Genomic DNA, 12,671 nt, shown 5'->3' on the forward strand with positions numbered 1-12,671 from the left:
TGAGGAAAAGATGGGGCGTATGAATAAGATGTGATGAATGCCAGTCTCTATTTCTCATAGACGCAAGGTCAGTTGAAACTTATCTAGAAGGGAGGTTCAGTAGTCGTGGGGAAAACTGCGGGACAAAAGCGCCTTGTTGGATGCACCAGTCGAGAGGAGACGTGACGACAAACAACAGCGCTGAGCATCAACAAAGGCCTTCTGTATTAACTTTGTTTTAGTCAAGATGGAATATCCTCAAGGAGACTGAGGGCAGCTCTAGAGCAAAGTGGAGACTGTGGTGCTTAATACTAGATTGACCTCGCCAGTTGTAAGGAGGCACACGAGCCAACAACAACACAGGACAAGGGTCTCCTGTGCTTACTTGATCGAAGACGGATTTGATACAAAAGGAGACTAAGGGCAGGCAGCCCTGCGTCAAAGTGGAGACTGTGTGGAGCGTCGTACTGCAGTAATAAAACATGCTTCATGAAATGCACCAGTGGGAAGGTGATGTGCTAAAACAACTAGACAGACAGACAGAAAGATGATGTTGAATAAGTACGAAATAAACTATAATACATAGATAGCTCAGTAATATTTGAACAAAGTGAAAAGTATAATATTATTTGACAGTGAAATAAAATGGAGTGCTGAATTACAATTCATCCAATTGGATGTGCAGATGACAATATGGTGAGGAAGTAGGCTGTTGTTGTCAATACAGTACGTACACTACAAAGCTTTTGGGGGGCACCTTGCTTGTCGCGGGGGCGAGCACCTCAGCCACTCGCCGCGTGTGTGTGCGCGCGCGCGGGCAAGCCAGTACGGCGTGCGCGCGTGTGAGCGAGCGTGCGCGCGCGCGCCCGTCTGCTCTGCTGTTGCTGCCCTTTGATCCCCCGCATTAGTGTTAGTTAGGGGGGCTCCGAGGCGCACAGCAGTCAAGACAGCCGAGCGAGCAAGGCAAAGCGGCCCAGGCGGCGCCCCCTCCTCCGCGGCCCGGGCTCCCCTATTTTCCCCCCTCTCGCCTCTCTCTATCTCTCGTCTCCCCCTTCGACCGACGGTCCCGCTCTGAAGCGAGCGAAGCCAGCCAGGTGCAAGACCGAGCGAGGAGCAGCGGCAGCCCGCCCTCCTGCCTGCCCGCCCGCCCGCCGTCCGTCCGTCCCCTCCGGTCTCCTTCAAATGGGAGCGAGCCTCTTTTCTTCCGTCTCCCCGCGCCAGGACGAGAATGTGATTTAAAAACAAGCGTTTTGGGGAGGAAAATGCCAAGGAGGAAGCAGGAGCAACCCAAGCGCCTGCCTTCACGTAAGTCTCGCGGCTTGTGTGCGCCATTCTCGGTGGGGTTAAAGAGGTGAAAGAGACAAAAGAGGCTAGGTTATATTCCTCCCCGGGTTCTTCTTTTTTTTGCGGGTCCGAGCGAGGCAGCCATGTTGTTGGCGACGCTTTAGCCAGCCCCCGAGAGCAGCGGGAGGAACCGTAAGCGAGCGAGACGTTCATAATCGATTTTTCTTCCTCCTCAAAAAAAAAAAAAAAACAGCTCGCCAAAGGTTGCGGGTTCTATGTGTGCGGGGAGCAGAGGAGGAGGAAGAGGAGCACGAAGAAGACGAAGGCAAGCTGGGGGGGAGAGAGAGAACGCCACCGCGGTGTTTTTGCTAACATGTCCGCCTGCTTAGGTGGCTTCTCCGGGAGGACCCGGGGAGTGTGGCCGCAATAAAACGAAGGGTCAGCCGGATCAGACAAGCCCGAGTCTGGCTCGACTTGCTCCCCCCCACCGAAGCCTGGTTAGCATTAGCTAGCACCTCCACTTCATTCCTTAAAATAAGAAAGTATGAAAAGATTTTTCCCCCCACCATTTTCTAGTTTCTCGCCTGTCAAGAGTGGCCATGATCGGTCACCTGAAGTTCATGGTCCCCCCCCCCCCCCTTCTGCTCCTCTTCATCTTCCTCCTTCCTCTTCTTCCCCTTCGCAGGCATTCATTGCAGACAGATCGGATCAATAACGCGGTTAGACGAGGGGGGAAGCGACACAAATGCCAATGTCGTGCCGCAGTAGCCCTCTTTTTAATAATAACACCATCCCCCCTCCCCACACCCCTTTTCTTCTTTTAGCGAGCTCCCTACTTTGTCTCTTCAAATTTGACCCACCATCATATGTTTGGATCGGCACAGGCAGGGAGGAAAGGGGAGGCTGCGGTCGCACACTCGGGTCGCTATGGGTTCATGGTGGAGCAATGACTGGAGAGGCTTTTTCGGTTCCTTGTATTGTTATGATGCTGCACTGTGTGTGTTATGTTACATGTGAAGTGTAGCGCTGCTTTGTTTTGGGTTCCGACTTTTGGGTAAAGGAAGTTTGAAGAGGCTCACACTGAGCCGGGATTCTAACCCAGAACCTGTAAGGTAATATGCACGAAGTTTGGGGGACAAAATGGCCTGCGGTGGTTACTATGTATGTCTCACAGTTGTGAGGTTTGGTGTTTGAATCTCTAAGTTGCATTTCGATGAAATTCAAGAATTTGTTATTCAAATCTTTCACAGTAAAATTTTAAAGATTAGTCTGAATGCTGCAGGTTGGGTAAAAGTTGCCGATACATGTGTCGTAATTGTGTAAGGATCCGGCAAACCCGGGCGCTGCTATTGTACAGAACATTTGTTGTATATCGTTGCTTGGCATCGACTGGCAACATACTTGCGGACTGCGTGGGTTGAATCACCACAAAAAAATGGAAGTGATGCGTCTTTCTCGTATAACCAATTACAAGCACCGGTGCAAAATTGCGTCACGCTCCTGTTCATCCAATTCACCTGTGTTATTTCCTCTATTTTATTTTCAATTAGAATTTGTTGGCTTTGTAAAAATAAATGAATTAATTGGCCCCTTTTTTTTAAATAATCGCTTTTTGCCCATCTCTTATTCTGGCGATTGTTTTGCGATAGTTTAGCAGTTAGCATGGCTTCTTTTCTAGTCATAATACTTTTCAAAAGTCTTGTTTATTATTTTTTGGTGTATGTTTTATGTTTACAGGATGAGGGGAGTACGTGAAGTATTGGCACCTGAGCTGAGGTTTTTTTTTTTTCTCAGTTCTTCCCTCCCGTCCCCCTGCATTGTGCACTCGCTGGCTTCCAATGTGGCGGCCACCCCAGCTCAAATTAGCGTTCTCCGTTTTGTGCTCTGGTAGTGTTGTGGTACATGACATGGGTTTGATTCCCAGCCACTGCTGGGCCCGAACCCGAATTAATTCAAAGAAGGTGGGTGGAAGGACTTTAATATGGAGCTTCTGTGGCTGGTAGGGTGAATTTGAGTCCTTCTGTTTGCGAGTCCTGCCGTGTTCTCGTCACGTAAAGTCGGTTTTCACACATGAATGGCGGACAATGCGAAAGGAAGAAGCCGTGTTGTCATTTCACACGTGTGGCAGACAACGAGAGGTTGTCCTTGTCAGACTCGTTGTCACCTTCTTGGGTGCGGAGTGAGGGGCTGCTTGTGGAGTATGTGCAGGATGATTGTGCAAAACTGCTGTCATACAGATGTTTGCCCTCATGTCTATTTTTCCCCACCCCGTCTTTGTTTTACATTGTTGTTGTTGACTTAGGGCTGGATTTACTCAGGGTTTGCGCAAGCAAACAGATGTAGAAGCTGATAAGCTAACCAGGAACGCAGTTTTGAGTTTGCATGTTGTGGGAGGAATGAATGCAAATTCAGTTTGGATCATTTGTTTTATTAAAGGGGAAGATATCCCCCAAAACGTCTTAATAATATTTTGTATGTGCCCCCACTAGTCTAAACACGTTCTGATTAATATTACATTTGTGGAAGTACCTGCTCAAGGGGCAGCCATTTTGCCACTTGCTGTCGACTGAAAATGACATCACAGTAGCTAGGTCATAAGGTCACAACCAATCACAGCTCATCTTCAGAAAACTGGTGAGCCGTGATTGGTTGTGAAAACTGTCAACTGTGACGTCATTATCAGTCGACAGCAAGTGGCAAAATGGCCGCCCCCTGTGATGGATTAAAAACAAGTGGATTTTGCTCATTTGATTTATATTCCACAAACAAACATCACCCAGAACTTTGTTTATAACAAACAAATGGGAGTGTAAGTACGTTTTCTCTGTTTCTTTGTATCGTAAAACTTGTGAGAGATTTTTCACCCAAGTGTGTGTCTGTGTGCACAGCCTGGAAAGATGAGCATGTGTGTGTGAGTCCATAAGCCAGCTACGGAGGTCACGGTACAGTATGGCGCCGTCACTCTTGACAAGTAAACATGACCTTTGTTGCCTCCGTGAAAAGCACTCTTCGTCTTCTTCCGTGACCTTGCGGGGCTCTTTTTATTTGTGTCGTTTTTACTTCGTTATTACTCGCTCGTCTGTAAATTCCGCGAGGGACGCATCATACAAGGACGCCGCCGCCACCGAGTATTGTTTGTCACCAAGCGCAAGTGGGAAGGGCACTGCCTCGCAGTAGAGTGTGGCCTTATAAGGCATCGTGACAATTAGGAGCTGTAGTTTCACACGATCACATCTGCCGTTCTTGGTTCCGGTTGTTCCTGGAACCAAAAGTTTCCCGGACTCTTTTGATGCCTACCAAATAGTTTTCAATAAATCATCCACGAGGTCATCATTTGTTTTCATCGTCTTGAATCTCAAAGGATGTAGCGGGAAGTGCGTCGTGTGCGGTTGAGGTCGGAAAGTGGACCGGTCTTGAGTCCGTGCGAAGGCGGTCAGACAGGAAGTACGTTCGAGCTTTGGTGACTTTTTAGAAGGGCTCATTGTGTTGTCGGGTTGAATTCTCACCAATTCTGCTTTGCTCTCGCTATCCAGCTCAGCGGCACGCCGGGCGGCTCTCTGGCTGCCTTCCACTCACTATGATTATGATGACCTTGCTGCGGCCTGGAGTTGAAAACGTTGGATTAAGAGAAAAGGAAAACGAGAGCAGGTTTCCATTTCACCCTTGGCATAAAATGTAAGGGGGAATTTCTGGCTAGAATCCCCCTTTCCCTCACTATCACCACCCCCCCACACCTTCCCCTCCTCAGATGGATGGTCATCGGGGTCTCTGGCTGTGTCGGTCGATCGGAGCTCAAGCGAATAATGATACACAAGCTTGAACTGGGAAATGAATTCACCACGCGCTGTCACAGGCGGCTACTGCGTGTGTGTGTTTGTGTGTGTTTCGTTTGATAGTACCTGAAATCACTGAGGCTGATGAGGATTAACAGTTAGCAGGGTAAGGTTTAATGGGCCCGGTTTCACCAAAGTAGCAAGGCCCCTATGTTTGGATCGATGGCGACACATAAATGTTAACCTTATTTGCAGCTGGAGACAAATGAGAGTGCACCAAGACAAGTCGGCCGCTTTTGTTCCTGAACTTTGAAAGTGCACTTCACGCGTTCAACTATGTCATATTTTTTCACTTTTGTCGATCTTGTTGCTGTCCAGCGTTCGAGTATAGATGACAACTTTTATTGGACCCTGTTGGGCAATATTTATATGTACCAAGCATTTATGGCTTGGAAAATGATTCTCCTCACTTATCTAAACTATTCGTTTGCGGGCCAACATCGATGGTCACTACTTTTTTCCAAGTGCATTGTGGGTAAGTGCCCTACATTTATACTCCCTGGAGGCTCTGTCCAAATATTCACACTTTCAAATCTTTGCAGTTCTAATATCACATTCTATGGTATTACGTTTACAATTGAATCAACTTTGCAAACTCTTACGTATTTTTAGGTCACCTACCTGTTTTGTCCTAGTATAGTTGCCGTCCATTAGCAAGCTTCTGCGCATGAGCTGCGCAGAGGCCGCAAATAGCGCAGCAGGGAGTATTTGGACAGGTCCGACATTTGGACACCCCTACTTAATGGCGTCACCCCTTAATAGTGCACGAAATAAGGAATAGTGCGTACATTCGGACAGAACCCCGAATGACGCCCGTCCTATGTTGACAAATCGCAACATGTAGATCCACAGCTCACGGAGCTGCCCGTTTTGGCGAGTAGAGGCAATCTCGCAGGAGTAGCGAGGCTTTTAGCTGGCAGCGTTACACACGGAACAGCTCGCCGGTGCAGCTGGGAAAGACAGAGCGATGGAGCATGCTGCTGGTGGCGGAGAGAGTGCGCAATAGATAGATTGGGGGGGTGGCGGCGAAGTGGAGAGGAAGAGCCGCTAAGAGCTTTGGGCGGTTTCTCTGTTGTTGTTGTACCACACAAGTGCATCCAGGCCCTGCAGGACAAGCCTTTAACAGGCATGAGGGATGGAGAGCATAAGAGGAGGAGGGGGAGGAAGTAGAGGAGGTGGTGGTGGTGGTGGTGTTCTGTGCCAGACGCCCGCTCTAAACAGTGTGCTGATTTATCGCCCGGCGCTCACGTTTCGCTCCTAGAAAGCCGCTAAATGACTTTGTAAGGGGGAAGAAAAAAAAAATGCTTATATCATCTGAGAGGAGCCATTTCGCCAATGCGGAACATGCACATTGCCTAACCGGCGCGTGGAACTGGAAAGTTTGTGGCTCAAATCGTTGCAAACGAGCAATCAATATCGCCAATCAAATCCTAACCTAGTTAAGTGGCAATGACAAAAAAAATGACCCAAACTCGATTTGTTTTTTTCCTGAGCTTTTTTTTTTTGTGATGCCACACCAACTACGCCACGTTATGTTGCGACTTGCAACCAAGGCTGTGCACTTAATCAAGAGCTGCTTACTAAAGTGGCAGAAAATCTAAGTCTTAAGTAGTGCTTATCAGCAGATGTATATTATTCCGTATATTTGCCGGCTCCTTAAAATGGCTGCAGGCCAACACGATGATCTTTTGCCCCCCACCTCTCCGCTCTTGCCAAACGAACGCATTCCGCTTGGCGCGGCACTGTGCTGTGACCTCACTTCCTGTGTGGGTAGACGAGTGCGGGAGGCATCTCGTGCACGGCCTGCCTCTATTTAGCCTTTAATGCACTAGCCAGGCTACGCCGCCGCCACCCTCTTCTCGCTCTTTCCTCTTAGTGTGTTTTCACATTGCAGTCAAGAGGAAGCCATGGGGCTAATGTCTTTTAACCAGGTCTGCTAACATCTGCCCGTGTGATGCTGTTAAACGGGGACAGTGCATAGAGCAGGCATGGAGTTTTTTTAGTTTATTTTATCGACTCGCATTAGTAGCGCTCTGGCGAAACACTATATCACCTCGATAAATACATATGCTGGATAAAAAGACAAAGTGTTTGGCCGCCGGCAAAAATCCAGAGAAGTTACTATCGTTTTGGCGATAGCGTGTTTTGGGATGGGTTGACAGGGATGCAGCATTTTCTATTAAGGAGGTGACTTTAAAAGTTTGGGAAATCTGCGTTACTCGGTAAAAATTCTTCTTCCGGTATGGCGCCGTAAGTGGCTGCCTCCCAGCAGTGTTCTCTCTTTTCCTCTTTATTTCCTTCTTTTCTCCTTTTTCTTTCTGTCTTTTTGTCCATTCGGCGATGCTGGTGCCTTCTACCGCACCTCGGTATCTCTTCGGATCGGATGTTTTTTCTTTATTTTTTTTCTTCGTGGGACCGGGATCATCGGTCGAGGCCGGCGTAACTCTACGACGGCTTCCTGCTTATCCGGCCAGTGATATCCTTGGCCTTGCAGCCGCGACCCCTGTGGGGAGTCCGCTCCCTCGTGCTCGTCGGAACCAACGACTTTCGCCATGCTAGCCCCGTGGTGACCATCTGCACGTGCACCCGACTGGGTGCCCAGGACGCTGCTCACACGCTTGCCTGCTTTGTGATGTTTTTCACCGATTCACGACCACGGTCCATTGGGCGGCGTTGAACTGGACTGCCCTTACACCTGTCTATGGACCCCGTGGAGGCTATTTTGTGTGTTTTGGGGTGTTCTCTTGTATTGAGGGGTGCTGGTTGGCCGCTGTTACTTTTTTTCCTTTGTCTTTTAGCTTTGTTTTTGCTTTGATGACTTTTATCTTGTGCACTTTCTGACTTTCTTTGTGGCAGCCTTATGAGAGCCTATTGAGTTGTGCTCATGCCGTCTGTGTGTCTTTTGTATACCCACTCTGTGGTATGGATACTGCTGGGGCCTGAATTTCCCCACCCCTGGGGATCAATAAATATTCAATCAATCAATCAAAACCAACTTCCAGTGCCGTGATAAAGTCCCGCCCACCGCATTCCGTCTTCCCACCCGATCACCAGAACCGCGTAAATGTTTGCTAACGCCGTTGCGTCCTGAGCATGTGACGGGCATCCGCACTTTGAGCGCTTTGACCTTGTCGTATCCGGCAGGCAGAAATGAGATCATCATCGCGGAGACAAGAAGCTGACGCGTCTCCTCCACCTACCCGCGGCTCTAAGTGACGGTTGTCATAGCGATCATTATGCCACCGAGCCTGCTCGGGCGAGTGAAGGATGCCTTTGAATGCGGCAGCCTGAGGTCGCAACCTGGTGCGGAGCCGAGTAAACAAGCGCATCGTCGCCCGTGCGTCTCCATGTTGGAAAAGCGAGGCGGGTGCGGACGTAACAATGTCTCTCGTTCCCATCCGCTGTCCTGGTTTCACATGGAGATTGAAAACAGAACAACACCTCCACCCACTTGCCTCATCCTCCCTGGACCTGCATGTAAATTAGCCGTTAGCTCCTCTCGTTGTTTTTTTTCTCTCGCTTGCCTTTTTAGGCTGCGGAGTGCTAGTAGGAGCAGGGACCGGGACAAATCCTGATTAGTGTTCTCGTCGTCCTTGAGCGGCGCCCCGGCCAAACGGATGTCAAACCAATAGCGGCCCGGTTTTCCCTCCTCGCTCATCCTCTTGGCTCCTCTGCTGATTGCGGGGGATGCTGAGAGACAAGCGTTGGGAGTGCGTTCATGCGGAGACGGCGGATAAAAACAAGCGGTTGTTCGTTTCAAGTCCAAATGATTTTTTCTTTTTTTTTTTTACACTTACCTTAACATGCCACTCAACTGGCACATCGTATCTCGTGACGACTCCGAAAAAAGACTCGGCCGCCGCTGATGAAAAGGCGTTTTAATTCATTCGCAGCAGACGCGGGAAAGTGTCAAAGTGGCAATCTCGAAAAGACAGCCTGCGATTCTTTTGGGCAAGGAAAGTGTGAAAAGAACAGGCCATCACCCTGCTGTGTAGTTTTCTGGCATGCCGAAGCAGCTCACAGAGGTGATTGTGTGCTTGTGTGTGTGTGTTTGTGTCCGAATGCGTGTGTGTGTGTGCTAGAAAAGTGAGAGCGAGTAGGAGGGTGGAAGGTGGGAGTATGTGAGGCGTCCATGTATTGTTTGTAAATCGCCGTAGTGGCAAAAAAGGGACATTTTGCGCTTATTGCTGCCCATCCGTATTTCAGTTGGAGATGGATACGTACTGTACAATTTTTTATTTTTTGTAGTCTCTTATGACATGATGTCGAAATAATTGGGACACTGTAAAAGCTGCAGTTAGTTTGACTTAGGTTGGAATCAATTAATCCTGATCAACGATGCAACAAAAAGCTAACAAGCACAGACACAACCTGATCTTGACAGCTTTTTACATTCAAGTATAGCCACCACCTGTGGACTCGCAACGCTAATCTAAAATGATGCTAGCAACAAAGCAATTTCAAGGCCGGCCCCATTATGGCCCACGACCCCTAGGTTCCTCACCCTTGACCACCAGCAGATACTTAACTAAAGCCCTCACATCGAAAAAATGCTTCAGCACACATCTTCCCCGAAGTGGCGTCTTTCTTGCTTGTGGGTTAAGAAGGTCAGGGCAAGGGGGTGAGAACGCAGGAAGGAAGGCAGCGAGTATGGATGTCGTGAAGAAGGAGCTGTGGCAGTAATTAAGTGTCCGGCTGGGCCCTGGCAGGGGTTGCTACGGCTGCGGGCTATGCTAATGAGCGCGCCCGGTGGTCAGGACTGCCTTATTAGCGCTCGCCGGACAATATGGTAGGAGAGACGCTCCGCCGGCGCCCGCCGAGTCTCGCCAAATGAATAACGCTCCTCCCGAGGTGGAAGGTAATTCTATTAATTGGCACATGGCGGATCCGAACGGCTTCGCCGAGGAATCCTTCGCTTTAGTTCTCTAGCTCTTTTTAATGTCACCATGATCCGCAGAAGCTAACTGGGAGCGCTGCATTCGAGGCAACCCTTCTTGTAGGTTGCGTCTCAAAATGGGCAAGTCAAGCTAAATGGACATAAAACATGGCTTGAAGGTAACTTGAAATGATAGCAAGTACAGTAAGCATTGTGTCCATATAGGACAGTCCGATTGAGTCCTTGACTTGGATTGAAATGTAGCGCAAATTACCATCTGTGTATTTTTGGCCTTGGCCTCTGCGGTCTGTGGCGACGTCGGGCGTTGCGCCAGAGGTGAAACAGGAAGGAGAAGTGTTCTTGGAAGGGAATAAGAGGACCGAGACCCCCCCCCCCCTAAAAAAAAGTCCCCCAAAAAACAGCCAGACCTCTGAAATTCCTCATTGCAGACCAAGTGCACTTTACCCCCACCCGTTTATTTTTCTCCTACATTTTTTGGCATCTCACGTTACGGGGAGAGGAAAAACACAGCGTACACTCACTCGTATAGCCTTAGATGTGTCATTGAGTCAACAAGCCTAAAATGATGGAGAGAGGGGGCGTTTGAAAACTTGACCAAATATACAATAGATCAAGTAATGGTGTTAAATCATCCAGTTAGGGCAAGGCCTCCAAAACTGGTGCAAGCACCCGTCAAAATTCGTCTGGTTAAGTAATTAGCAACTCAGATGCTTTATTTCCCCGAGGTGCAATTGGGACATAAAGGTGCGCCAAATCTGTCATTGTATGGAAAGGTGCGCATGACTTGAAAACAGGGATTCTAAAACTGGGGGTGCAACTTGAGAGTCCAAGATCTGGTCTAACAATTACACGTGACTTTTTTTCTTTTCCCCCAGGGTGAGTGTAGTGGACGGGGGTGCACCAACTTGACAGTGTGAAGTGGAATGTCAGTCTGGTGTCATAATCACACGCCCTCTCACATCATTTCCATCGAGGTTGGAGACGTAAAATGTGATTCGCCAACTTTATTGTGATTTGAAGGAGTAGCGTATCTTACAAACAAGGATTATAATTAATAATAATTACATGACAGTGTTTGATGGCGCTCTGCGGTGCTCCCTTACGATTGAAATTGAAAACCTGCACATCTTTTTGCGACTAGAGCAAGTGTTAGACATGTGGTGATGTCTATAAATAAAGAAAAAAAGGGTGCGCTAGTTGTTAATATGAATCCAAGCTGTTTATATGCACACTGCGTCGCCAGCAGTAATAGTAAATTCCACAATGCCTCCATTTTGTGCATCCAGGCAGACATTTAAATGAAAATGGCCGTTAAAGCGGGTCAGAGCCTAATTTACATTGTTGCCCCGATGCAATTCATCCTCCTATTTATGCAGAGCGACATTCATTTTGACAAATATTGTCACTTGTCCTGTATAACAGTGTCAGGCTAAAAAAAGAAGAAGTATCTAAGTAACAGCATGGGTGGCATATTCGTCAGTGGTGTAAGTGTGACTCACCGCCGGCTAGTGTTAAGTGTTAACCTGCCGTGCGTCAAGTTCTTTGCGAGAGTTGATTCCGGAGGCTGAAAAACAGATTCCACAAAAACCACTTCAATTTAAACCCGCATTGCATAATTTAGGATAATCATCGTGCTACTGCTTGACTATGGAGACTAAAGTGCTTTGGGCGGTGCTGCTGTTTTTATTAGCAACAGGTGCTAATCACACATACTGCCAGTTTTCCCCTCATTTAGGTCGAAGCCATCCTTTGATGAAGTCTGATAAAAATGAACAATTGTTTGGTCGTCGAATTGTATTTCTCGAAATGGCCGCCGACGGGGGATAGCCTGCGGAACGGCACGTTAGCTTATCCTCTGATGTCAGCATTTGCCGCCCTCCTCCTCGACCTCCTCTGCACTGTATTCACTCTCGGACACGTCTCTCTCCTTTTGACATAGCCGCTGTATTGATGCGCACCCCTCTCCCCCCGTTAATCGGCTAATGGCCTCCTCTTCTTTCCTGCCCTCCCCTTTCTCATTCTTCCATCCGTCCCTTTCGCCTTGCCGTCTCCTCCCTCTGCGCTCTTCGGGGCCTGAGGTCAGTGAGGCCAATTTTCATGCCTGGCTAAGTGACAGAATGGCTTTGTATCTGTGTGTGTGTGTGAGTGCGTGTGTGTGTGTGCAGCCTAACACAAGTCATATGGCGGGTGACCCCCCCCCCCCCCCAACTCGACCTACCTTTAGTCCACTCCTTGCTTTTTTTTTTCTCCCCCTTTTCTCTCCTGACTTTAACTTTCACTGTTATGAGCTAACATCACGGGCTCTGATTTTTGCTCAGCGTAAAAAGTGGCGCACCTTCATTTTTGTTCCGATGCAAGTTTAGTTAAGGTCTAGTTTTTGGCGACCTCGTTGGGCATTCCGGCGGATCGCAGGCGATTTCTATTCCAGCAACTGCATTGTACATGAAATGTGTGCGCTACACTTGCTTTCAGCTCAACATGGCCAAAGAATTGAGTGATTGGCATTAAACTTCACACCCCTGTGGAATTCCCCCTCCACTTGCTCTTTCAGCGGTCCCCAAATGCAGCGCCTCCAAAGGCGGGAAATTTTCAGGTTGTACCATTTATACCGAGCAGAAATAGTAAAAAAAAGGGAAAAAAAACAGGCTACACATGTTTTTGTGGACATGACCTTGACT

General features: G+C 48.4%; 1 protein-coding gene across 3 annotated transcripts in view; it reads left to right on the top strand.

The window, feature by feature from the left end:
• The first annotated feature begins 824 nt into the window (after window positions 1–824).
• znf827 (zinc finger protein 827) overlaps window positions 825–12,671 on the top strand; it is a 39,228-nt gene continuing 27,381 nt past the window's right edge. For 2 of the 3 annotated variants that reach the window (XM_037255039.1, XM_037255119.1), the window contains exon 1: window positions 827–1,284. In XM_037255039.1, the coding sequence (XP_037110934.1) occupies window positions 1,242–1,284 (43 nt within the window). In that variant the 5' untranslated portion in view covers window positions 827–1,241. Of the gene's footprint in view, window positions 1,285–12,671 lie in introns of all 3 variants that reach the window. The other variant, XM_037254955.1, reaches the window with a different exon arrangement.

Source organism: Syngnathus acus, chromosome 1 (genome assembly GCF_901709675.1).
Source record: "Syngnathus acus chromosome 1, fSynAcu1.2, whole genome shotgun sequence".
Taxonomy (NCBI): domain Eukaryota; kingdom Metazoa; phylum Chordata; class Actinopteri; order Syngnathiformes; family Syngnathidae; genus Syngnathus; species Syngnathus acus.